The sequence below is a fragment of the Oreochromis aureus genome, unplaced genomic scaffold, assembly GCF_013358895.1.
Source record: "Oreochromis aureus strain Israel breed Guangdong unplaced genomic scaffold, ZZ_aureus HiC_scaffold_90, whole genome shotgun sequence".
Classification (NCBI taxonomy): Eukaryota; Metazoa; Chordata; class Actinopteri; order Cichliformes; family Cichlidae; genus Oreochromis; species Oreochromis aureus.
The window spans coordinates 204,064-227,300 of record NW_024108988.1 but is presented as its reverse complement, the minus strand read 5'-3'; the positions used below and the strand labels follow the sequence as shown (position 1 = coordinate 227,300).

Sequence of the window (23,237 nt, the reverse complement as noted above, 5' to 3'; positions counted from 1 at the left end):
TGAGATTCTTACAGCCAAAATGACCAAATAAGTCCAGGTGGCTACTTGGTAAATAAAGGGTCTTTCACAGGACCGACCTTGAACACTGATGTCTCTCTGATGTGGAGAACAGATTACTTCTTTGTTCTGTACTTTGTTCTGTTAGCAACATGTCGGTCTGCAATGAAGTGAAAACAGAATAACTAAATGAACATATCATAAATAATCATAAAAACAGCTGGTTATCAGTGTGAGAAACACACTCTTCACAGCTTCTCATGACTACGATATGCAGATTTTTTTTCTAAAGGAGAGTTTCCATCAGTTCTCACAGTGTGGTATTTTTCCCAGTACAGGTAGCTCATATAAAATGTGCAGTCCACACAGAGGACAAGTGCAGTGCTACAGGGGCCCACCTGACACTTTTTAACCCTTCAACTAAGGAAATATTCTATATTTATATTTGACAATGTCAGCATGTAGTTGTCAAGAGAACATCACTGTGCTGTTATTGTCTGCATTTCTTGTTGCCTCTTTGCTAAAACAAGTCATTTACTGAACAAAACATTTTTCTCTTTAACCACAGGCTGAGTTTCCTCTTTTCTGGGAGCTCAGCCAGAAATCACGAGTCATTTTCAGCTGATTAATAAATATCATATTGCAGAAAGATAAAAACAACATTTCTATACACATATAAGCATCACAGGTCACTCAGAGGAACAAAGAAGTGTGGTGTGATATTATTTTGTAGAAAATGTTGCATTTTTAAAAGCACCACAATAATTTGATACACATCAAACTGTAAGCAGCATAAAAGACACAAACATCACCTACAGAAAACTAATCTGCTCTGGTGTGCAACTGCTCTGACAAAACACTCTTCAGCTGAGTTTGTTGCTGCTGATGTGACCAAACAGTGTGAACAGTGACATGATGGCAGTGCTGCCATGAAATGTAAGAGGACCACATGAAGACTGCAAAAGCAGCACAAAAGCAGCACAAGTCACAGAAAAACATGAAACACATTCATCCATTTCTGTAACAATGTCTCCAGTTTAGGGTCACAGAGGGACAGTGGACACTGGGAGGAAGCTGGAGTTCATGGAGGAAACACACACACATGCAAACTCCACACAGAATCACCTCCACCTGTGATTCAAGTCATGTAAGTTAGTAAAAAGGCTGCTCAGCATAACCTCAGAGCAGTTATTACTTCTCATTATGTTGATAGCTTTAGTTCTTTTTGGAGGGTTGTAGCTGTTTTAAATGACAATGAGTGTCTTTAAATGAATGCTCTCTTTCAGTGGATTCATGCACAACACTGAACAGCTGTAACATGTACTCTCAGTCTGACACACAACAACAACACACTTTATTTATATCACACTTTTATTAACAAAGTTACAAAGTGCTTCCCAGAAAGACATTTATAATATATTAAAAATCAAAGAAATAGTCAAAAAGTAGAAAAACAAAAACAAAACAGATCTACAGAACATTAAAGTCCATTAAAATTATTTTCTAATGGGAGAAAAACAGTGAAACCCACTGAGAAATTCTTTCTGAAGCAAATATAAACTCAGGCTATCAGGATCATTGCTTTGAATTCAAAATCTTCTCCTTTTCACTCAAAGTCACTTCAAGCTTTTAAGAGACTTTAAAGAGAAAAAGAGAAAAACAGCTAAAGAGCTGCTGTTAAGATTTTAGAGCTGAGGCTGAATTTGGATCGACATCACTGTAGTCAGAGCTCTCCTCTGGGTCACCACGTTGCCCTGTTGAGGTGATCAAATGAAAGCATTTCAAAACAAACTCCCTCTGTTTTGTCCACAAATGCATTTATTATCAGTGAGAATAATTACCAATGTATATTTTGCATTTCAAATCTCACATTTTGTGCACTCCCTTGTCTTGTTAATGACTTTGAGCTGAATCACAGATGTGACATTGGTGTAATCACCTTCTGCTGGACCTGAAATAATAATCTTACTGACTTTAATGTTAAACACAGTTATTGTATAATCATCCAGCTTCCACAAGCTCTATATTAATGAAAGTGTAAACTTTACCATTTTCAGTGTTTTCACATCTTCTGACTGTCTCATAGACACAACGATCACCTGCAGGTCAGAGAAAATCAGTCACCTCATGTCTGTGATACTAATTTGTTTCCACTGTATTAGTGAACTTTGTGTTTAAAATATATAAAAAAGGAAAAAAGTTCTCACCTTTGGAACATCTGAAGCCAAACAACAAGAATGGAAGGAAAATAAACATGAATCCAAGAATTAATCTAAAGATCATCAGAAGAGAAAATGAAGAGCTCTCAGGTGTGGACACAGTAACTGTAAATAAGAACATTTCATTTTTAATAAATTATTTGGTTCAGCTTATTTTTAAGCTATATTCACCAAGTACTTAAATACAAAATAATAAAACAGCATTGTTGAACATTATTGATGAAAAAAATAAATCCTTAAACAAAAGTACACATTTGCAGCACACGGGGTACGTGAAGAATTCATCTACAATAAACTCCATCAGCTGTTTTGATCCTGCTCACCTTTAACTGACATCCAGCTCTGTGCTGACTCTCTTCCTGAGTACTGACACTTGTAGAAACCTTCATCAGACTTTGACACTGCAGAGATCTTCAGCTCCCTCGGGGATCATTTTGAATAAGTTTGTCATTGTGATAGAAAAACACATTGGAAAGTATTTTTGTGTTCTCAAACTGCAGCTCAGACTAACAGAAGCTCCCTCAGTCACAGGATGAACAGGACTCACCAGGATAGGACCATTACCATCATCTGTGACACAATCACACACAATTGTTTCAGTCACATCAGCTGGTGCACACTTTGAGAAAAAGCTGACAAACAATAATAAGAACAGATTTTACAAATGCTTTTCATCATGAATATCTGATCTTCTGTGTTTAAAAACTACCGTATGTGTTTTATTTGTCCCACATGAAATTACTTCACCTACAGAAAAACTGGGACAAAAGTTCATGTGACGTCTAAATCATTCAGATCCAAGAAGTAAATGTATAATAACATACTCTGTACAGTGATGTTGACTGCACTGCTGAACTCTCCTGATCCAGACTCACACCAGTACACTGCAGTATCTGACTTTGATGTGTTGATGTTACATGTGGATCCAGTCATTCTCCTACAGTCAGAGTACAGTCGGCCGTCCTCAGAGAACTTCCTCACTCTCCACTCAGTGAAGTTTCCCTCACAGGTCAGTGAGACAGAGTCAGAGGTGAAGTGTTGCACTCTGTCAGGACTCACTGTGAGAGACGCTGCTGAATGAACATCTGGAAACAACATGCAGTGAAGAGACAAAGCTCACAGATGTTAGGATTCAAAATATCACAGTGGAAATATACGTTTGACTTTTGTGTGGTTCACAGGAGTCCTGCTAGTTATGCAGCCAGATTTACAGACTTTCAAATCATCAACATGAAGATTAAAATTCCTCAAACTGACCTGCAGACCAGACAAACTTTGGTTGACTGTGATCAGTGTGATACTCTGGGTCTCCTCTTCCAGCTCTGCACACATATCCTGCTGTGTGTGTCTGTCCATGAATGATGTAGGGAGTCCTGTGCAGTCCCACTGCCATCAGGTAGCAGCTCATAACTGGAGGATTTCTCTGATAGATCAGGAACAGCTTTATACCAGTAGAAGCTCCATCCTGCAGACGGATGTTCAACCTCACAGTTCAGAGTTACTGAGGCTCCAGGACTCAGCCATGATGGAGACACAGTGAGGACAGGACGGGGTTTATCTGTTCAACAAAGATTTTCTCTCAATGTTTCGTCTCTTAACTCTGAATTCAATGTCACTAAAATGTTGACTCACAAATATTTATGATGAACTTTAAGAGTGAGACTATCTAAACATGTCAAATATCTCAACATGTAATAATAAAAACACATTTTACAAACTGTTTCTATTTCCAGGTTAAATGAACTATGACTCTACTTACTGTCAGAAACTGTCAGTGTGACTGAATCACTCCACTCTGTTGTTTTATGCTGTGAACTTTTCATTCTGCCCTTACAGCGATAGTTTCCACTGTTGGATGATGAAGCAGATCTAATCCTGTATTCATTTTGATTTGGAGCTTTTATCCTGCTGTTTGTTTCCCACTCATAATCCCACTCAGTGTCTCCTCCATGGATCTCACATCTGACAGTGATCGTCTCTCCTCTGTATATCTCAGACCAGTTTGGATACAGAGTCACAACAGGCCTGTTTGAGGCTGTTACTGTTCAAGAAAGTACAATAAAAACACATAAATGTCAAAATGTTAATGCCTTTTGTTCTTCATCTTCCTCCTTAATCAAGAATTTATCTGACTTTATGTTAAACTGACCAGTTTTCCCAATCCTGACTGACTGGCTGTCCTCTGTGTAGTAAACTGGGTTTCCTCTTCCTCCTCTGCACCTGTAGAGTCCTTCCTGTGAGACACTGATTTGTCCATTTGAGTGGAAAACTGCATCTTGTGTGGTCAGGGCTTCAGAGGATTTCTCATCTCTGTACCAGTAGTATTTCCATCCAGATGATGATGATGGGTTCACAGAGCAGGTCAGGGTCACACTGCCCCCTACTGGAACAGCTGTGTTATCAGCTCTCAGTTTGGCCTTTGGTTTATCTGCAGTTCAGTTTAGAAAAAGAACAAAAGTCAATGACTGAATCAAACCAGTTGAAATAACTTGGTGGAAATATGGAAATAATAAATATCACATAACTTTAATGGTGAAGCTACAACAAACTGTACAACTATCACACAAACACAACACTAATCTTTCATATTTAATTTGCTGCATTTCTAAGTTAAAAACACACATGAGGAACAATCAGTGGATTTAATGTTTCTTAGTGGATGTGGTGGAGCAGCTGAGACAGATTCAGCATTTGTTCTGCATTTCATCTTTCATGTATTAGAGCTGCACAGCAGAGAAGTTACTCTCATATGTTTTGTTCTCTTCACTGTGAATAAAAAGCTGCTGTTCAGGTTTTTGTTGTTGGAATAAAAACTAAACATTTTACTGACCAACATGAAAGACAGTTATAAAGCTGTAAGAAAGAAGAAGTGCTTTTTCCTTATTTAGATACTCTGGATGAAGATCTTACATGATACAGTCAGTGTGATGATATCACTCCACTCTGAGAAGAAATAGTCCCTCCTGCCCCGGCAGCTGTATCCTCCACTGTCAGACTCAGTAGCTCTGATGATTCTGTATTCATTGGATGTTGGAGGTGTGTTTAACTTGGCTGCTCTCCATTCATACGTCCACTGAGCTCCTTCACCTCCCTGAATCTCACATCTGACAGTGACTGTCTCACCGCTGTATATCTGAGTCCAGGATGGCTGCAGGGTCACAGTGGGCTTACTGGGAACTGTTCACAGAAAATATCCAGTTAGAGACAAATAGAAACATGAAGATAAAAAAATAAGATGGAATAAATTCTTCTGTTTGTCCGGAGGTGTCTCTCATCTACGGGTTAATAAACTCACAGTTGTTGAATGAAATTGTTAGCACAGAACACAAAATGGCATCTTTCAGTTTGGCAGAAATAAAATAATTAAACTCACGTGTTTCTTTAACTGTGACGTCACTGCTGTCCTCTGTGTAGTAAACTGGATCTCCTCTCCCTCCTCTGCAGTGGTACAGACCTCCTTGTGAGACACTAATAACTCTGTTTGCTTCATTTCCTCTCATGAGCTGAGCTTTAGAAGAGACTGAATCACGTCTGAACCAGTCAAACTTCCAGCCAGCAGAGCCCTCCACAGAGCAGCTCAGTGTCACACTGCATCCACAGTAAAATTAAACGGCTTCTTTCTTTGGCTCCACCAAATTTCATAAACTGTGTCTTGGTATTTGTATCCTCACTGAAAGACAGACTGAAGAACTGCTGGTATCACTGCTGTGTTTGTCCTCTCTGCTCTCACTGTGGCTCTGTGACACAGGTGATCTGTCTTACTTGAAAACTACACTACAGATGCACCTGATTTATTATTTATTCATTAAAACTGTCATCTCGTTTCATTCCCCTTTAAATGAGTTATTTCAGAGTCACAGTGCACTCAGCTGTTTGTCTGTTTGCACAGTGAGTTTCTTGGAGGGTCTGAATTGTTTCTTGATGTTGAGTTTAAACAGACGTAGAAATGAAAACAGAAAACTTCAGTTTGAATTGTAGAGCAGCTTACATGAAACTGTCAGTCTGAAGGCATCACTCCATCCTGTTAAGAGATAGTCACTGCTACCCCGACATCTGTAGTCTCCACTGTGGGACACTGAAACTCTGCTGATCCTGTATTCACTGGATGTTGGAGGGCTGTTTGTGTTGGGTGCTGTCCATTCATATTTCCACACCTTTCCTTCACCTCCCTGAATCTCACATCTGAGAGTGATTGTCTCACCAGTGAATATCTGAGACCAGCTGTGCTGCAGCGTCACATCGATCCTGTTGGAAACTTTCCACAGTAAAATTTCTCAGTTAGGACACAAAGGGAATGAACATTTTGATCATCCCTGTAGCTGAATCTCCTCCTGCTGGCTGATTGAAAATGGAAAAGAAAAATATTTTCTATAAAAAGTTCGATTAACAAGAGTCAGAAGTTTGCAGCTTGAAATCCTAACAGAACAAAAACAGATGCAGAAATCTGAAATGAATGTTTTATGTTCACCTTTCTGTTCAGATCAATAACTTTAAAACAGCTGAACTCATTTCAAGCATTTATCCACTGATTCAAATATATAAAAGAGGATGAAGTGGTTTCCAGTAACAAGGAAAGGTGAGCAAACACTGCATTAATGAAAACATTCACTATTATTTCCATATTTATTTTCAGAATGGAGCTCAAGGTGATGATCATTTATATGAAAAAGTCATTTATGGCCCCACCTGTCAGGTCATTTATGGGGGATAATAAAAGTAACATAATTTTATACCAAATCACAATCATGCAGTGGTGAAGGCTGGGAGCCTGATACCCAGAACGGAGATGTCGGAGTGGGAAACTGGATGTTTTCACCTGACTGACTCTAAATCTACTGACAGGAAAGGCCAAGCCCTGACCTGGTGCCCCTCCCCTGAAACATAGCTGTGTTTATCACCTTATGATGACATTGTTCAGGTGGAGGGATGCGGTAAATAAATATGAATTATTTTCAGAAAGAAAGTTAAAGTAAAACTTTCATTACCTTGGCTAAGATTGGTGATTTATACATGTGAATTTCACACATTATTTGCACCATTATTGTATCAATGAAATGTTTAAAGAATTCATTGCTTCACAGGTTGTGACCATGTCTTAGCTTATCAGGAGCTTTGCCATGTCTGAGTGTCTGAGTGCAGTCAGTGAAACCTGTGACCAGTTTTCTACCAGGACTGAGTCACTAACACCAGTACAGAGGTCTGATCACCCAGTAACTGCAAAATATACAGAAAACACACGTGCTGCTCACATCTGTAGTACATACCTGAAAATAGCAAACCACACACGTGTCAGTCATTATTATTATTATTATTATTATTATTATTATTATTATTATTATTATTATTATTATTATTATTATTATTATTATTATTATTATTATTATTATTATTATTATTATCATTATTCGGCCGTCACAGATAAAAATGTCTGCCTTCAGGATATGAAAGTCTTTACACACCTGGCTGTATTTAGAGCGCTTTACTAATCCCTGGTTGGGCCCGTTAATAATTACGTGATCATCATGGGCCCCGGGGCCTCTTTGTGGTCCTTCTGTGAGTTTTGTCCTTTTCTGCTGATACAGTTTGCTGGACCCCTCCTGCTCTGTCGGCTCAGGTTGACTGACAGTGTGGGTCATAACATCTGACGTCTTCAGGTGTGGTCATGCTACCCTAATCCCTCTTTTTGCAAAGTGAGCAACAAATCTGAATAACTTTAAGAAAACTGGTACTAACCCACAACCGTAGATTGCCGGTACCCCCATAAATAGTGTTTGTGCCTCGTCATGAGGAATAAATATTGTAATAGCTAATATCCTGTTTGCTTGTTGGCTCTATAATTAAAAGCAGATCCCCAGAAACCTCCTGATTGTTGGGCCAGCTGCTCCTCCAGGGGATGGGAGGTGTTTGGACGCTGCATTAATGCATCACCCGTTTCTTTGGTCCTGCCTCAGCTTGTAATGTGTGTCTGGCTGATCAGTGTTGGCTGATTAACCACAGTAATGTTTGTTTTTAACATATTTTCTCAGATATTTTTCTTTCTTATAGAATCTCATATATATTTATTGTATCCCTCTGCCTGAACAATGTCATTATTAGGTGATTAATCCAGCTGTTTCTCATTGGTCAGCTACAGCTCATGCCATCAGTTTATCACAGGATTTTTTTTTTATTATTTACATTAAAACGTGTTTATGAATCACTGAACCATACATTAAATTTCTAACTGATTAGCTACTAGATGTTATTGTTATTATTATTATTATTATTATTATTATGAGAAATTCGACAGCTTTTGAAATTTTGACAAAACTACAACAGTTTTATTAGCCCTTATTAGATTCTTGACAGGTCCATAAATTACTTTCAGATTAAATGTTTAAACTCACCAGTTTCCTGAATGATGACTGGATCACTTTGTGCTATGAGTAAAGTTATGTCTGTTGTCCATCCTCTGCATTGGTATTTTCCTCCTTTAGAGATCCTGATCACTTTATCTGATCCATCAGCTTCTGTGGACTTCACTGCAGATGAGGTTTCTCTGACCCACTCATATTTTAAGTCAGCAGAGTGTTTCACATCACAGGTCAGTGTCACACTGCCCCCTGCTGGTATGGTTGTGCTGTCTGCTGTTACAGTGATATTCACTCCATGTCCTGTAATAAAGAAATACAAAAACAAAAACAAAACAAAAAAAAACATTTGATGTAAATTAAAGTGAAAAAATATCACAACACAACTAAAAGTTAGTGGAGTTACATATTAGAGAGCTTCTAATTTCAAGTTTTACCATAAAAACATCAATTGTGAGAATATTTGATGAATCTAAAGAGGATATAAGTCTGGAGTGTGTCGTGATCCTGGTTCTGACTTTGTGTTTCTGAGTTTTTTGAGGTTGAATTCTTTGTTTGTTCATGTTTGCAGTTTTAAAAAAAAGATCTCTATTTATTTTTGAGCATTTTTAGAGCCTTTAGTTCTTCTTATAATTTAGTCTCAGAGTTTCATTTGTTCCATCAGTGTTTCCTGTCTCATCCTCCTGTGTCGGTTCCCATTTGTTAACTTTATTACTGTGTCTGTTTCCCTGTTTAGTTATTAATCTACACTTCCTGTTTTATTGTGGTAATTTTAATGTAACATTTTATTTAGGTAGTCATTTGTTTCTTGTGTCTTATGTTGAGTTTTACTTCCCTCTCGCTGGTGTTTTAACATATTCAGGACTATTCATGGTGCCACAGATTCACCTCATCCTAAGAGCATCATTCTGACTTGTGGTAGTTTAAGTTGTTCTGTTCCTCCAAACATCCTCCTTTAATTTTATTTCACCACAGATCTTCTCCATCGTTATGAATCTGTTGTATTCAGAGTAACTTTGTTGAAATTCTTCCTCCACACCTTTAGCTGAAATATTATCACACAGTTCTACAGTGAAAATGTTTTTGATGGCATATCAAAGAAAAACACTAACACTCGTCTGAAGACAGGTTTATAATCTCACTCAATATTTAAAACAAACAAACAGATTACAGATGAAGCTGAAACACAAATCACAAATAAAGCAGAACACTAGATGCTACAGTGTGTGTGTGTGTGTGTGTGTGTGTGTGTGTGTGTGTGTGTGTAATTCCTCATCTTTCATCACATTACAGGATGAAGAAGTTTGATGTTTTCTTTTCTGCACAGTTCAGATCAATAACTTTAATCAGCTGTATTAGGTTCAATGATTTATCCACTAATTAAATACAAAACGTAGAACAAAATTTTCTGAGACAATTTAAAGGTCACAAACGCTGCATTAAGAGATTTCACATATTTAAAAATAATTATTCGTTGTAGAGAAAAGATGAGGTCACATCATTCACTTTTTACATTACCAGTTTTTTAGAGTGAGTTTTCTCAAACTTTGAAGAAATCAAGCTGTTTTAATCCAGATTAAAATGTTAAACTCACCAGTTTCCTGAATGATGACTGAGTCACTTTCTACTGTGACTGAATTTGTCCCTTTTATACGTCCTCTGCAGGCGTAGATGCCGGCTTCAGAGGTCACAAGTTCTCTCTTTGATTCACCAGCTACTGCGGTCTTCTGATTAGAGTCAAAACTGGGTTCTCTGAACCAGTCATATTCAAAGTCAGCAGAGTGTTTTACATCACAGGTCAGTGTCACACTGCCCCCTGCTGGTATGGTTAATCTGTCTGCTGTCAGAGTGGCCTTCACTCCAAGTTCTGTCATTTAGAAAAAGATCAAAAGTATAAAGTTGATGCTCTGAATGTTTGATGCAAATTTTAAATAATGTGAATCATCTTTTGGAGTTGGAGTTGCAGCCACACAATTCAACACACTGAACATCTACACAGACTTTGGGGTGACGTGTTAGACAGCTTCCTGTCATGTTCCTGGGTCTGTTGACCCAGCGTTTTAAGTTTTAGTTTATTTGGATGTTGTTTATGTTTAAGTTCATTAGATTAGCGAAGTTCATTTGGTTATTAGACTCCTTGTGTTTTCTTCCCCTGTATTTAAGTTTCCCTCACCCTTTGTGTTTCATGGTGCGTGTCTTATGTTATCAAGTTTGTATTATCATGTCTGTCTCATGTTTCCTGTTTTATTTTGAAGGAGTCGTGTGTTCTTTGTTCATTGTATTTAGTTTCACTTCCCTTGTCCTGTCATTAGGCTCATGTCAGTCGGCTGTTCCTCTATGTGTTCCCACTTCCCCTAATCACCTCCTGTGTATTTAAGTCCTCTGTTTTCAATGTGTCATTATCAGGTCGTCTGTTGTTCACGCCACGTTTTCCATGTCATGTTTCCAAGTTTCATGTTTAGGTTTTACATGTTGTTTATTTAGTTCTCCCATTTTAGGTTGATGTTAGTTTACTTCAGTTTGCCTTACCCTTTCTTTGTACCTTTTTTACTAGCCTTATTAAACGGCTCGCTTTTTGTTAACATTCAAGTTCTGTTTCCGGTTCCTTGGAGTCTGCATTTTGGGTCCTTTTTTCAATTCTTACAGTCTGCCCCCGCCAGACCGTGACAGCTTCCAATCAAAACACCAAATGAGGGATGAAGGTAACAAACTCTATGATGAGCTCAGAGCAGCATTTGGTTACCATGTTTGATATTAGATTTTCCTTTAATTTGTCATCAGTGTTTTATAACTCCAAGAGGTAATCCAAAAAAATCCCACTATATAATCCAGCATACATGCCAACAACATAACTCAGTGAGATAATCTGCACTACACACACTGTTGATATTTTCAGATCAGATAAACATGAAAAGAAAATCCACATGTATGAAGCCACAGCTCTTCAGTAAATATACAGTTTGTATCGTGGGTGTGTGTTTGAGTGCTCACACACTTAACATGGTTATATTAACATTTTAACCAATAATCTCAATGAAATGTTTGGTTTATGATACAAAATATAACACAGAGGACGTCATTTAGAGCAACACAGGAGAAGCTAAATACTAGTTAAGATCAACACACATGATATAAATGGAAGAAAAAACATTTCTCACCTTCAGTGTTTCCATGGATGACTGTACTGAGCACTAAAATAATGAATGAAACATCATCAGACATTATACAACTGACAAAATCACAATAAATATATAAACTGAGGCTTTTTAAAGGTAAATCTTCAGATTGCACAGTTATTGCTTATCACCGAATTTATGTGTTTCTATTTGCTGTCAAACAGGCTGGAAACATGACGGAATCTTTAAAAAAACATTAAAACTCAAACAATGTATAAAAAGTGTGAACAGTAAATATAATGTATGCAACAGTTTAAACAGTCACTAGTCTGCTGTGTTGAAGCTGTCAGGTAAACAGGTTAAAGCAGTGATACACTGTAATTGTCACCAGTGAGAAACATTTTCCTTCATCACTGCCATTCAAACAGTAAAGGTGTGTATTGTACTCACAGAATAACCCCAGCAAACAGAGCAAAGAGTGCCCCATCCTCACGTCCAGCCCTGCACGCTGATCTGCATCTAATCTCAAAGTGTTCGACTTTGCATTGATAATAAATGCAGAACAAAGAGAAGCTGCACTTAATGTAGATAAGACCAGAGTTTATATTCAGCTCCTCCTTCTATCACCTCTCTGTGCTTCCTTCCTTTTACACCAACCTCAAACAGCTCCTGTAGCTTTGACCACAGCAGTTGTGTGACGTGTTCACATTTCCTGTCCACTGCAAACATTTAAGCTTCTTCCTGTTTTGTGTTCCTACCTTTCTCTGTGATATACAAAGGTGCTCTGCTGCTTAGTGACACACGTTGCAGGTCATAGTTTTGGATTTGCTGTCGTGTCCTGTGGATCTTGATCCTGCTGGAGTTTTCTTCTTCTGCAGACTGAGAGTCATCTTCTCAGCCAGCATTTTGATATATTCATGGTGTCATAGATTCGCCTCATCTTAAGAGCACCGTTCTGATGTGTGGTTGTAAAAGTTGTTCTGTACCTCCAGACATCCTTTTTTATTCTTATTTGACCACAGATCTTCTCCATCGTTATGAATCTGTTGTAATCCTTATATTGTTTATTGGAGGAACATTGTTGAAATTCATCCTCCACACTCTGAGCTCAAATACCATCAGGCAGTTCTACAGTCACAGTGTTTCTTTAAGCTCAGCACAGATCTGTGAATGTTCTCATGATGTGCTGAAATTCTACTTTTAAGTTTGGTTGTGACCCCAAACACAGGAAGTGACTCACTGTGTAGTTCTTCTAAAGACGTGTGTGACTCACAAACTAAAGTAAAATGAGAACATTTGAATTCAAAGTAAAGTTTATGATTTGATGGCATATCAAAGAAAAACACTAACACTCATCTGAAGACAGCTTGATAATCTCACTCAATATTTAACAACAATACAAAAAACAAAGAGATTGCAAATAAAGATGAAACACTGTAATAACAACATGTGTTTAGAAAACTCAATGCAACATAGTGCATGTGTGTGTGTGTGTGTGTGTGTGTGTGTGTGTGTGTGTGTGTGTGTGTGTGTGTGTGTGTGTGTGTGTGTGTGTGTGTGTGTCTACGTCTGCTATTTACAAAGATTTGGACCTATGAAACACGCGGCTAGTTAAAGGTCTGTCAGCAGATTATATCTGGTCCTGAAAAAACAGGTAAATGATGAAATGGACGACAGGTAGTGTGATTTCCTCTCTTTCTGATCTTCCTCACCTTTATTTATTCACATTGATTTGTTCTAAACACACTGCAAATGCATCACAGTCTGAGAGTCTCACATTTCACAGTCCAATAAGAATCATACGCAACATAAACAATATCCATGCAGCCATATCTAAAGTTATTTGTGCACAATTTAATTAAATATAACGCTGTCACCAAGCATATTCAGTTACTCAGTGATAATAATTACACCCTTGTTTCCCACATAGTTCAACAGAACAAACATTCCTGACAAACTAAGGCCGTATCTCTGTAGTGGACAACTCCACACAAACACAGCAGAGCTAACAGGATTAATACAACAATCACTGCAGACACATGAAATAGTCTCTGTAAACTCAAATGTGCAGGTGATGTGTGTGTATAATTGTTACAAAAAGGAGCTTTAAGTTTGGAAAACACACACACACACACACACACACACACACACACACACACACACACACACACACACACACACACAGCTGGTACAGGCAGCTCAGGGTGACACACTTGTTCTCCATCCTCATTTACCTGCACATAAAAGGACCGACTCGTCATCCTTTTTCATTTCTTTTTCACATTAATAACTATAAACAGTAAATTAGCAATCAAAGCACAATTTACACACCAAGGTGTTATTTATAGTGAAATGAAGGGCTTCAATGAAAAAATTGGTCAGTAAATATTTTCTCATGTTTTAAGAAGCGTTGAGAACAACAAACCAGAACGCTGATCTTTTAAAACTCTGAGCTCTGTATTCTGCCTGTTTAACGTCTCACAGTCTCCTCATCATCTGCCTGTGCTGTCAGCTATCAGGGCTAAAGCATGTGATCTGAAGGCAGCTCATATCTAGCTTTAATTGTTCTTCCTCAGTTTAGTTCTGCAGACAGATGGAAAAAATGAAGTCACTGTTTTTTCTAAGTGCAGAGATGGTAGAGAAAAGCCTGCAGCTATGTCATCACTAACAGTTATACCACACACAAATATTAACACAGTATTTTCCACAGTGTGTGGAACATAAAACCTTTCTTAAACACTGAGCAAAAATATGAAGAAATGTAATTTTGTTTTCAGTTATTAGCTTTGAATAAATTAACTTTGGTGCAAATAATGGTTTCATTTACAGATTTTTTGTCAGTGAAGAACGATGATGTTGAATTTATTAAATAATTTCTTTCTTTAGCGAGAGACTCTTTTATATAAATAAATGAATATTTACAGCATGTTCATGCAGAGACTCTTTTCTGCTTTTCAGCATGAGAACAACTTTTCACAGCTTCTCTTGATGCCCACATACTCTTATCATCTTAGTTATTTTGTATTTCTTGACTTTATATTCTTTATAATCTTTATATTCTTATATTCTATCCTTTGTATTCTTCTGCTGTCTGTACCTGAGCTTTGGTAACGCACAAATTTCTCTGCCGTGGGATCAATAAAGTCTTATCTTAACTCTCTACTGTGAGCTGATAACATGAAACACGACATCTGCTACACTGAAGACTTCAGGCTGAAACCACAGGCTGCATTTCCTCTGTTCATGGTGGCTCAACCAGAAACCATGAGGCCTGATGGTGGATAAAAATAAGCCTGTGGGAGAATAGATGGTGACCACTAAAAGTCTTTCACACACATGTGGGCCAGTCAGAAGAGTAAAGACGTTATCGTTTGCAGTTTAAGAATAAGAATAACTTTATTTATCCCAAGGGAAATTCTTTTGTCATGTACATGCTCAAAGCAGCAGGAGAGACAGAGGAAAAGATAGATAAGATACATAATATACAATAAGAAGAAGAAGATTAATTTTGTAATACTCTCTGATATTGCCTCTTGAATAAAACATAATGAATGCATTTCTTTGCAGATCTGAATTTATTAGATTTTCCTTTCAGTGCTTTAAAAGTTTTACATCACAAATAAATGACTTTTTCTATTTGCAAAGAATTTCAAGAGTTTTATTCAAAAATGCAAACAGGTCAAAAACAGCCTGCCCTGGTGATCAACGACATTAAATGTTATCAGATCTTTCACTGAGGTTATTACATTTGACTGTGCACAGTGTATTCAGACACATGATGGCAGTGCTGAGAAGTAAAACAGAAATGGGGCTGTAACAGCAGCACAATAATCACACAGTCAGGGTCAACAAAGAAAACCTTTCAACTGTGATTCAGTCATTCAGCTAATTTCAAACACTTTAATGAACTGAATTATTGCTGATCAAATGACATAAAAATACACTAATAACAGTAAGCTGTGAAGAGCTGTAAATGTTCACTTCTTCTTTTTCATTAGTGGCTGAGAACCAGTATAAAGTTGTATTACTGCCACCTACACAGCTGGAATGGTAACAGCAGACTCCAAATACTGTTTGGCTGTGTCCGAATTCAGGGGAAGGATGCTTAAAATGCCATATTTGGAGGCAATGACGTCACAGCGACGCGACGAAGGCTGTCCGAATTCAAAGAGTACTCAAAATGTGGCGACAAATGCGTCCTACTTTGCCCTGAATTCTAAGGATGGTCCGATGTATCCTTCATGTCCTACTATATCCCAGGATTCATTGCGGGTCATAGAGGAGATTTGTTTCTGATAACGATGGTGGTCGAAGCAGGAGAGGAAAACACTTTCAAATTTAAGTATATGAAAATCTGGTTGTACAAAAGTTAAATTGTTATAGCGGTCGTTTTGTTAAGCTTTGGGCATCTGCATAGACATGTTTCTTTTCTTTAAAATAACCGTAAACCAGCTTGTATCGGGGGTCCTGCGATTTTTCATGTATTGCCGCTTACATACAGCTAATTTTGATTTTTTCGAATTGGTGATATGTTGTGGGGAACAAAGACCAACGGCTTAATTTATTAAAAGCGAGGAGAAAGCGATCACCTCTTCACTGGGGTGAAGAATTGGGCCGCTTCTGGCGTGGATGTACAAGAATAAATCAATGTACACATCGTATTCATATGAGTGCGGTCCTATTAACCCTCATGCTCTACAGCAGCGGTCCCCAACCTTTTTGCGCCACAGACCGGTTTATGTCAGACACGGAGCGGCCTTTAAGGTATCGCGGATAAATACAACCACATAAAATGATCCGACCAAGACAAAAACTGTGGTATTTTGTAAATATAATAATAAACGTGAATGTACTGTGTAACTGTGTAACTTTATTAGAAGCGTCCTCCTGAAAATGCACCAATATTGACAGTAACATCCTCCTCTCTGCCGCTTAATGCTCTCTAGTCGCTATGGTAACGTGTAAATATTTCTTTCAAAATAAGACACACAACTACAACAAGGGAAAGACTCAGGAAACCGAGTTAACGATAAAACCCTGAAAACCATAAATTTCACACCGGAGCCTTAACTCTCGTGGCCCGGTACCAAACGACTCACGGACCGCTGCTGTACAGAATTGGTACAGAACCTGTGATGTCCAGACGGTGTTCCTCTGGTGTTCTGCTGTGAAAACCTTTGGGCTTAGGGATTAACATAGTTGCCATGGTGTCCTTTCTTCTCTTATTTGTTGTGTGTGATCAGAACAATTCTGGAGAAGATGGGCCTGCAGGGGAAAGTCACCCCTTGCAGGCCAGAAGACATGAGATAACTTTAAAGAATACAAAGTATGTATGTGTGTTATCAAGAAGATAATTCTTAAGAACACAAGTTAATAAATGTGCAATTACTAAGAGTTGTTGTGGTGTTTTTATTTGCCTGCTGTCATTTTTTGATTTCCTCTGCCTTTAGGATTGCAAGTATCCAGGCTCAGAAGAGGGGTCAGTGGGAAGCCCACTGCTGCTACTTGGGCCTGGTTTGCCCTCATGGATGAGGTGATAGGACAGATGCCTTCCATTAAGCCTCCTGTCCTAATTTCCTCTCTCCCTGAGGACACCCAGGGCCAAGCGCAGCAGTGGGTCACCAAAGCGACAGCGATGACGAAGTGGCTCAGCCACCTACGACAGGAGAAAGAGGAAGCGAGACAGGGATGATGAGCTGCTAGACCTCATCAGAGAGGACATGAGGCAGCAAAAGAGGCTGAGGAGAGGAGAGCAGGGAGAGGACGGACAGACTGTTTTCACTTCTTGAAAGATTAGTTCCCAAATGAGTTATGTATTGAGAAATTTATTTATTTGAATAAATTTGTTACATTGTTATATGTGTTGCATTAGTTTAAAGGTTTTATGTTATTAATAAATTGATTCAAACAAACAGTAATTGTCACTGAACTCAATTTGATTTACAGGCATTTGTAACACGTATGAACGTAATGCTAACTTTGAACAATATTACTTGGATATTTATTTGATAGCAATAAAGTAAATAACAATAACAATTAAACAAGAATATTTCAAATACACAGTATGTAAAGATGGAAAACAATATTTTCAGTTGTTCACACAGGATTAACCTGAGTGACCTGTTCCTGGACCGTTTCTTTAACAACTGTAATAGACTACAGGAAGTCTCTGGCAGTGTTGCTGAATCTGCCCGAGCAAGATCAGACGTGGATGAGCTGCTGCAACTGAGACCTGCGGTTTGTCTTTTCTGGTCGGCGAGTGGAGAATCACACAGGGTGGTCTGCAAAGAGAGCTTTAGGATGCTTCCTCCCACTGTCCACTGCATCGTCCATCCACAGGGTTTGCAGGGCTGGCTCACTCATGGCTGCCACACCACTAAGATGTTTACAGAAATATGCAAGCAGGAGATGGTGGATGCTATATTATTAGTATAATACTTGTAACTCTGTAGCAGACAACAGTTTGATAAAGTGCTATGTAAAAAAACAAACAAACAAAAGATTAGATTCTATACGTTTCAAAGATATTTAGTTTATATATTTTATATGATACAGTACATGTGTAAGAATGACCGATGTTGTGGCAAAAAATGATCGTCTGCCAAAAATGATTTCGGTTTTTGCCCTAAACTGATTGCTCGTATTTAACCTGCTATGAATAACTTGTTGGTCTATAATACGTGAAACATGTCAAATGTGTCCCTCATTAGTGATATCAAGTCACTCTGAGCCACCAGCAACATTCCTGTAACAAGGTAGAAGCTGCAATCAGTTTTTGGCAGTGACTTTTATATATCCTTTATTTATCCAGTTAAAAAAAAATCTTATTGACATTAGAAATTTATTTTTAGGAGTAATCTGGCCAAGAGGACAGCAGACAGCGCAACAAATATATCAATTGTACCTACATTATAACCAGAGTTATAAAGATACTTGAACAACAGGTAATTATTGTATATATAAAACCCCTTAGTAAACCATGTTCATCGAAGTCTATTTACCAACATACATAAAGATATTACACATATTACACACGGAAACATTGGAAATCAGTTTTGGCAGGCGAACACTTTTTTGGCACAACGCCGGCGATATTTCAATTATCCGTGTAATTAGCTAAGTAATTCCTAAATGCGTGTAGATTAAAGGAAATTATTTTACCTGGATATGATTGTCTCTGATGAGCCTAAGGTACAAAACGTGCGGGCGGCGACGATAAGGTTTTTCTAGCTCCTCGATAAATAAAATTGTCCAAACAACAGAGCGACATTTCTGGGTCCATTTTAAAGTTTTCGCGCTGTGGCGCCAGTGTTGCCAACTCCTCAGTAAGGAAAATCGCTATTGGTTGTCCTAAAAGTCGCTAGAAGTCGCTAAATGACGTCATCACCTATTTTGCATAATTGGTCATGCTAATATAATTGTAACCTATGTTGTTGGAGAGAGAAATAACATCGTGGAAGAGACATAAAGTGAGTAAGAAACGTCCTAAATGCATTTAGAGTTTATTTAGAACTACAAATTAAATTTCTTTTAGCAATTATTGTTTTTTTTAATGTCACAATTCCAACCCTGCTGCTTTACCCGGGCTTGGACCGGCAAAAGTGATCCGAAATAGGCACTCTGGTGGAGTTACTTTGTGTGTGTGTGTGTGTTTATAAGTAGTTTTAAACCTTGTGATCCACAAAACAGCATAAGAGTAAAAGAGTAAAAGAAGAACTGACTGTGTTACAGCACCCGCTGCTTGTTGAGAGTAAAAGCGATACGCGCTTTCACGTCTTTTTTTAGCGACTTTTTTAAGAAAAAAAAGTCGCTAGGGGGTCTGAAAACTCGCTAAATATAGCGACAAAGTCGCTAAGTTGGCAACACTATGTGGCGCTAGCGTCCGGAAAAACACGCAAGTAAGGGCGGAGTTGAAGGCTAGGAGGCTGTCCACAGCCCATCTGTTATGTTGGATACTCATTGTTTGTTCAATAAAGTTTCTATGGAGAAAAAAAGGGGGCTGTCCACAGCCGCTCACTTCCTGACTACCCGTCCGTCTAAGGACACTACCTTGTGACGTAGGTAGGTAGTGTCCTTTTGAGCATCCTTCCCCTGAATTCGGACACAGCCTCAGTCTTTCAGCCTCAGAGTCGCTGCAGAATTTCTGTTTTCTTTAAAAACTCTAAAGTCCTCTCACACCACCATTATTGACCCCCTGCAAAAAAAAAACGTTTAACTGTCCATTTTTCTAATGTTTTTTTCTTCTTTCAGTTCATTTAATACCCACATGTGCTGGTTTGGAGATGAATCTAATGTCCTTTTTCTCCAGCAGGTGAGGATGCAGCAAGAGTGCTTCATAGAGTAAATCTGTTTGAAGTGTAACTATATAAGCTAGGAGCACTTCAACTGCATCTGAATAAATCACAACAAACTGTTCTTCAGGCTTTTTTGTGCAGAATGAGAATTATGTAAATGACGTCATGACAAGCATGTATATCCTGACCTTTGACCTCTACCCTGAGGGTGTAGTTGGGCTGTGGGACTTTGATGCCATGTTAGGGTCCGTCTTGATGCATTCTCAATCATCCAGGAAAGTAAATCTCCAAAAGTTGAATCTGTTCATCTGGACGTAGCGTTTTGTGGGAGAAACGTTTCGTCACTCATCCAAGTGACTTCTTAAGTCTCAGCTGACTGCAGGTTTCCCCAAACCTTATAAACAGTACATTTGCATAATGACTGAAACCAGCCCACCGAAGGAACAATGGGCTGTGAGTCTCATTGTTGGTGCTCCTCGAGGAGGGATCGAGGAGGGGGCCTAAGGGTACATCTGTCACCATCTTACAATGCTGTGATTGCAGCCATTCCCCAACTCTCTGTGAATGGTACTCATGGCCATTGATCAGTGTTCTTTGATCAGTGGGTTTTGGTCAGTGATTGTTGATCAATGGTCATGGAATTTGCATAATTATGATTAAGGAACTGACCTCCCAGCCCATTGTTCCTTCAGTGGGCTGGTTCCAGTCATTATGCAAATGTACTGTTTATAAGGTTTGGGGAAACCTGCAGTCAGCTGAGACTGAAGAAGTCACTTGGATGAGTGACGAAACGTTTCTCCCACAAAACGCTACGTCCAGATGAACAGATTCAACTTTTGGAGACATATTAGGGTCCATTTATATCAGGGAAAAGTCACTGTGAGTCAGTAACTCTGCCTCCTGAATTCTGCCTCCTGACATCTGACCCACGTTAACACATGGACTGAACATACACACACCCACAATGGACAACCGTACCCTCAAACACACAATAATAACATGGACTGAACCACCACTCACAACCACTAGCACTTTATACAACCTCTGTAGAAATTATCCACACCCTCACTTATCTTAACTGCACTACTGTATAGCTCTGTGTAAATAATCATTCTGTACATACAATAATTTTTTAATCCTACAACTGTTTACAACTTGCATAGTTCCCATTTCTGTATAGCTGTATAACTCAGATTTCTGTAAAGTTATTTATTTCATATTCTGTATAGTTTTTCATATTTATATCCTGTTCATATCCTGTACATAGCTTGTACTCACTACAGCCTGTACATACCTATAGTTATAGAATATTCACAACATACTTCATACCGTGTACATTATAACATACCATAATAGACCCATTTCTGTAATATACTTACATGTCTATATTATTGCTAATATATATTGTAATATACCTATATCACTAAAGCACTTCTGGATGGATGCAAACTGCATTTCGTTGCCCTGTACCTGTGCATGTGCAATGACAATAAAGTTGAATTCTATTCTATTCTATTCTATTCTATTCTATTCTAAAAGTGGCTTTTTTCTAAAGTAATGCTGTTCATCTCTATATCAGATTTTCAGATACTTTTACGATCAATGCCAAGAAACACTGAAGCTGTTCTGGAGGCACATGATGCACACACACCTCACTGACACACTTTTCCTTTAATTTGTCATCTGTTTATGATGGCACTTTCAGAATAAAGGTGTTGTGTCAGCAGCCTAAGATTTTATGTCTGACACAATGATGAAGTGATGAAATCAACCATGTGAGACAATGTTTTGCTTTTTTATACATTACATTTATTAACACTCATCACGTGTATATTTGTGAAGGTCCTTTGGAGTATTGGGAGTCAGATTTAAGTAAAAATCTGTAAGTAATCTGGAACTCCACATATGTGTTCCTGTATATTGTTAAAACATATCACTCCCATTGAACCCATTGGGACCCATTGAACTGCACATCCTATTGACCAATATCACTCCTCCCAGTGGATGTAAAAATTCTCGCAAACATTTTAGCTCGGCGACTAGAATCGATCATGCCTTCAATTATTTCAGAGGATCAGACGGGATTTATAAGGGGAAGACGCTCACATTCCAACATAAGAAGACTTCTCAGTGTCATCCTCTCTTCAACATCTTCTAACATTGCAGAAGCCATAATATCTCTTGACGCCGAGAAGGCCTTCGATAGGGTAGAGTGGGCCTATCTCCTCTTTTCCCTAAGACAGTTTGGTTTTAATAATAATTTTGTCTCATGGGTCAAACTCCTCTGCTCCTCTCCGTGTGCCTCTGTCTGCACAAATAATCAAAGCTTCACTCCATTCTCACTCTTTCAGGGAACAAGACAGGGGTGCCCATTATCCCCGTTACTATTTGCATCAGCGATTGAACCACTCTCAGCAGCTTTAAAGATGGTGGAAGGATTCGGAGGGATTGATAGTTGGGGTATAAAACATTAGGTGTCCCTTTATGCAGATGATTTGCTTCTCTATGTTAATGATCCTTTATCAAATATCCCTCACATTTGGCAGTATTAGACTCCTTTGGACGCCTATCTGGATACAAGCTTAACATTTCCAAAAGTGAATACGTCCTTATTAACCAAATGGCTGCAGACATACCTACATCAACTACACCCTTTAAAATAGCCAACTCAGAGTTCAAATGTCTCGGCATTGCAATTACACCATCTCTGCGAACAATGCGAGAACAGAACCTTACTAACAACAAAGGTTAAGTCTGATCTACAAAGATGGAACTACTTACCGCTGTCCCTAGTTGGTAGGATTCAAATTATAAAAATGAACGTATTACCAAGATATCTAAATGTTTTTCAGTGTTTGCCCATTTATCTTCCTAAATCATTTTTTACAGCTGTAAATGAAGCTATTTCATTTTTCATTTGGGCCGGCAAACGTCCAAGGGCTAGTCGCTCGCTCCTGTAGGAATGTTTAGCTTATTTTAGAGTTTAGACATGTAGGAATGTTTAGTTTGTTTTAGAGTTTAGAAATGTGTTAAGATAGAATGTAGAATTATGGTAGAGACACTGACACTGCCCTGGATATAAATAAAGGCCTGAGTGTGTCATGAACTTAGGAGTAGATCTTAGGAGACCCTCCCCAGTTGAACTGTGAGACAAAGAGGAGTTTATCCTGAGTGGAAATTCCCCAGAGGATACCTGTGTGGGGGTCTCAACATTTAACTTGGTAACTGTGGTCTGGAGGGGAGATGGTATTTATGGCCCCT

General features: G+C 38.4%; 2 protein-coding genes across 2 annotated transcripts in view; both read right to left on the bottom strand.

Moving 5' to 3' along the window:
• The window catches only part of LOC120437328, a 126,714-nt gene that overhangs the window by 81,434 nt on the left and 22,043 nt on the right, over window positions 1-23,237 (bottom strand). The gene's annotated exons all lie outside the window — the stretch shown is intronic.
• Window positions 861-12,339, bottom strand: LOC120437333 (high affinity immunoglobulin gamma Fc receptor I-like). Its single transcript, XM_039607887.1, has 9 exons — window positions 12,133-12,339; window positions 11,725-11,757; window positions 5,127-5,393; window positions 4,366-4,644; window positions 3,976-4,257; window positions 3,556-3,774; window positions 2,205-2,215; window positions 2,046-2,096; window positions 861-953 (listed from the first exon to the last, which is right to left on the bottom strand). Exons 1-9 carry the CDS (start codon window positions 12,167-12,169, stop codon window positions 861-863), a joined length of 1,272 nt encoding a protein of 423 aa, XP_039463821.1. The 5' UTR covers window positions 12,170-12,339.

What these genes read in the sequence shown, in the direction of transcription:
- LOC120437333 (XM_039607887.1), bottom strand. Translation starts at nt 12,169, where the DNA reads ATGGGGCACTCTTTGCTCTGTTTGCTGGGGTTATTCT. An exon ending in CATCCATGGAAACACTGAAG is followed by an intron (nt 5,394 to 11,724) that starts GTGAGAAATGTT and finishes TTCTGTGAACAG; the next exon opens with TTCCCAGTAAGCCCACTGTG. An exon ending in AGTCAGGATTGGGAAAACTG is followed by an intron (nt 4,258 to 4,365) that starts GTCAGTTTAACA and finishes TTTCTTGAACAG; the next exon opens with TAACAGCCTCAAACAGGCCT.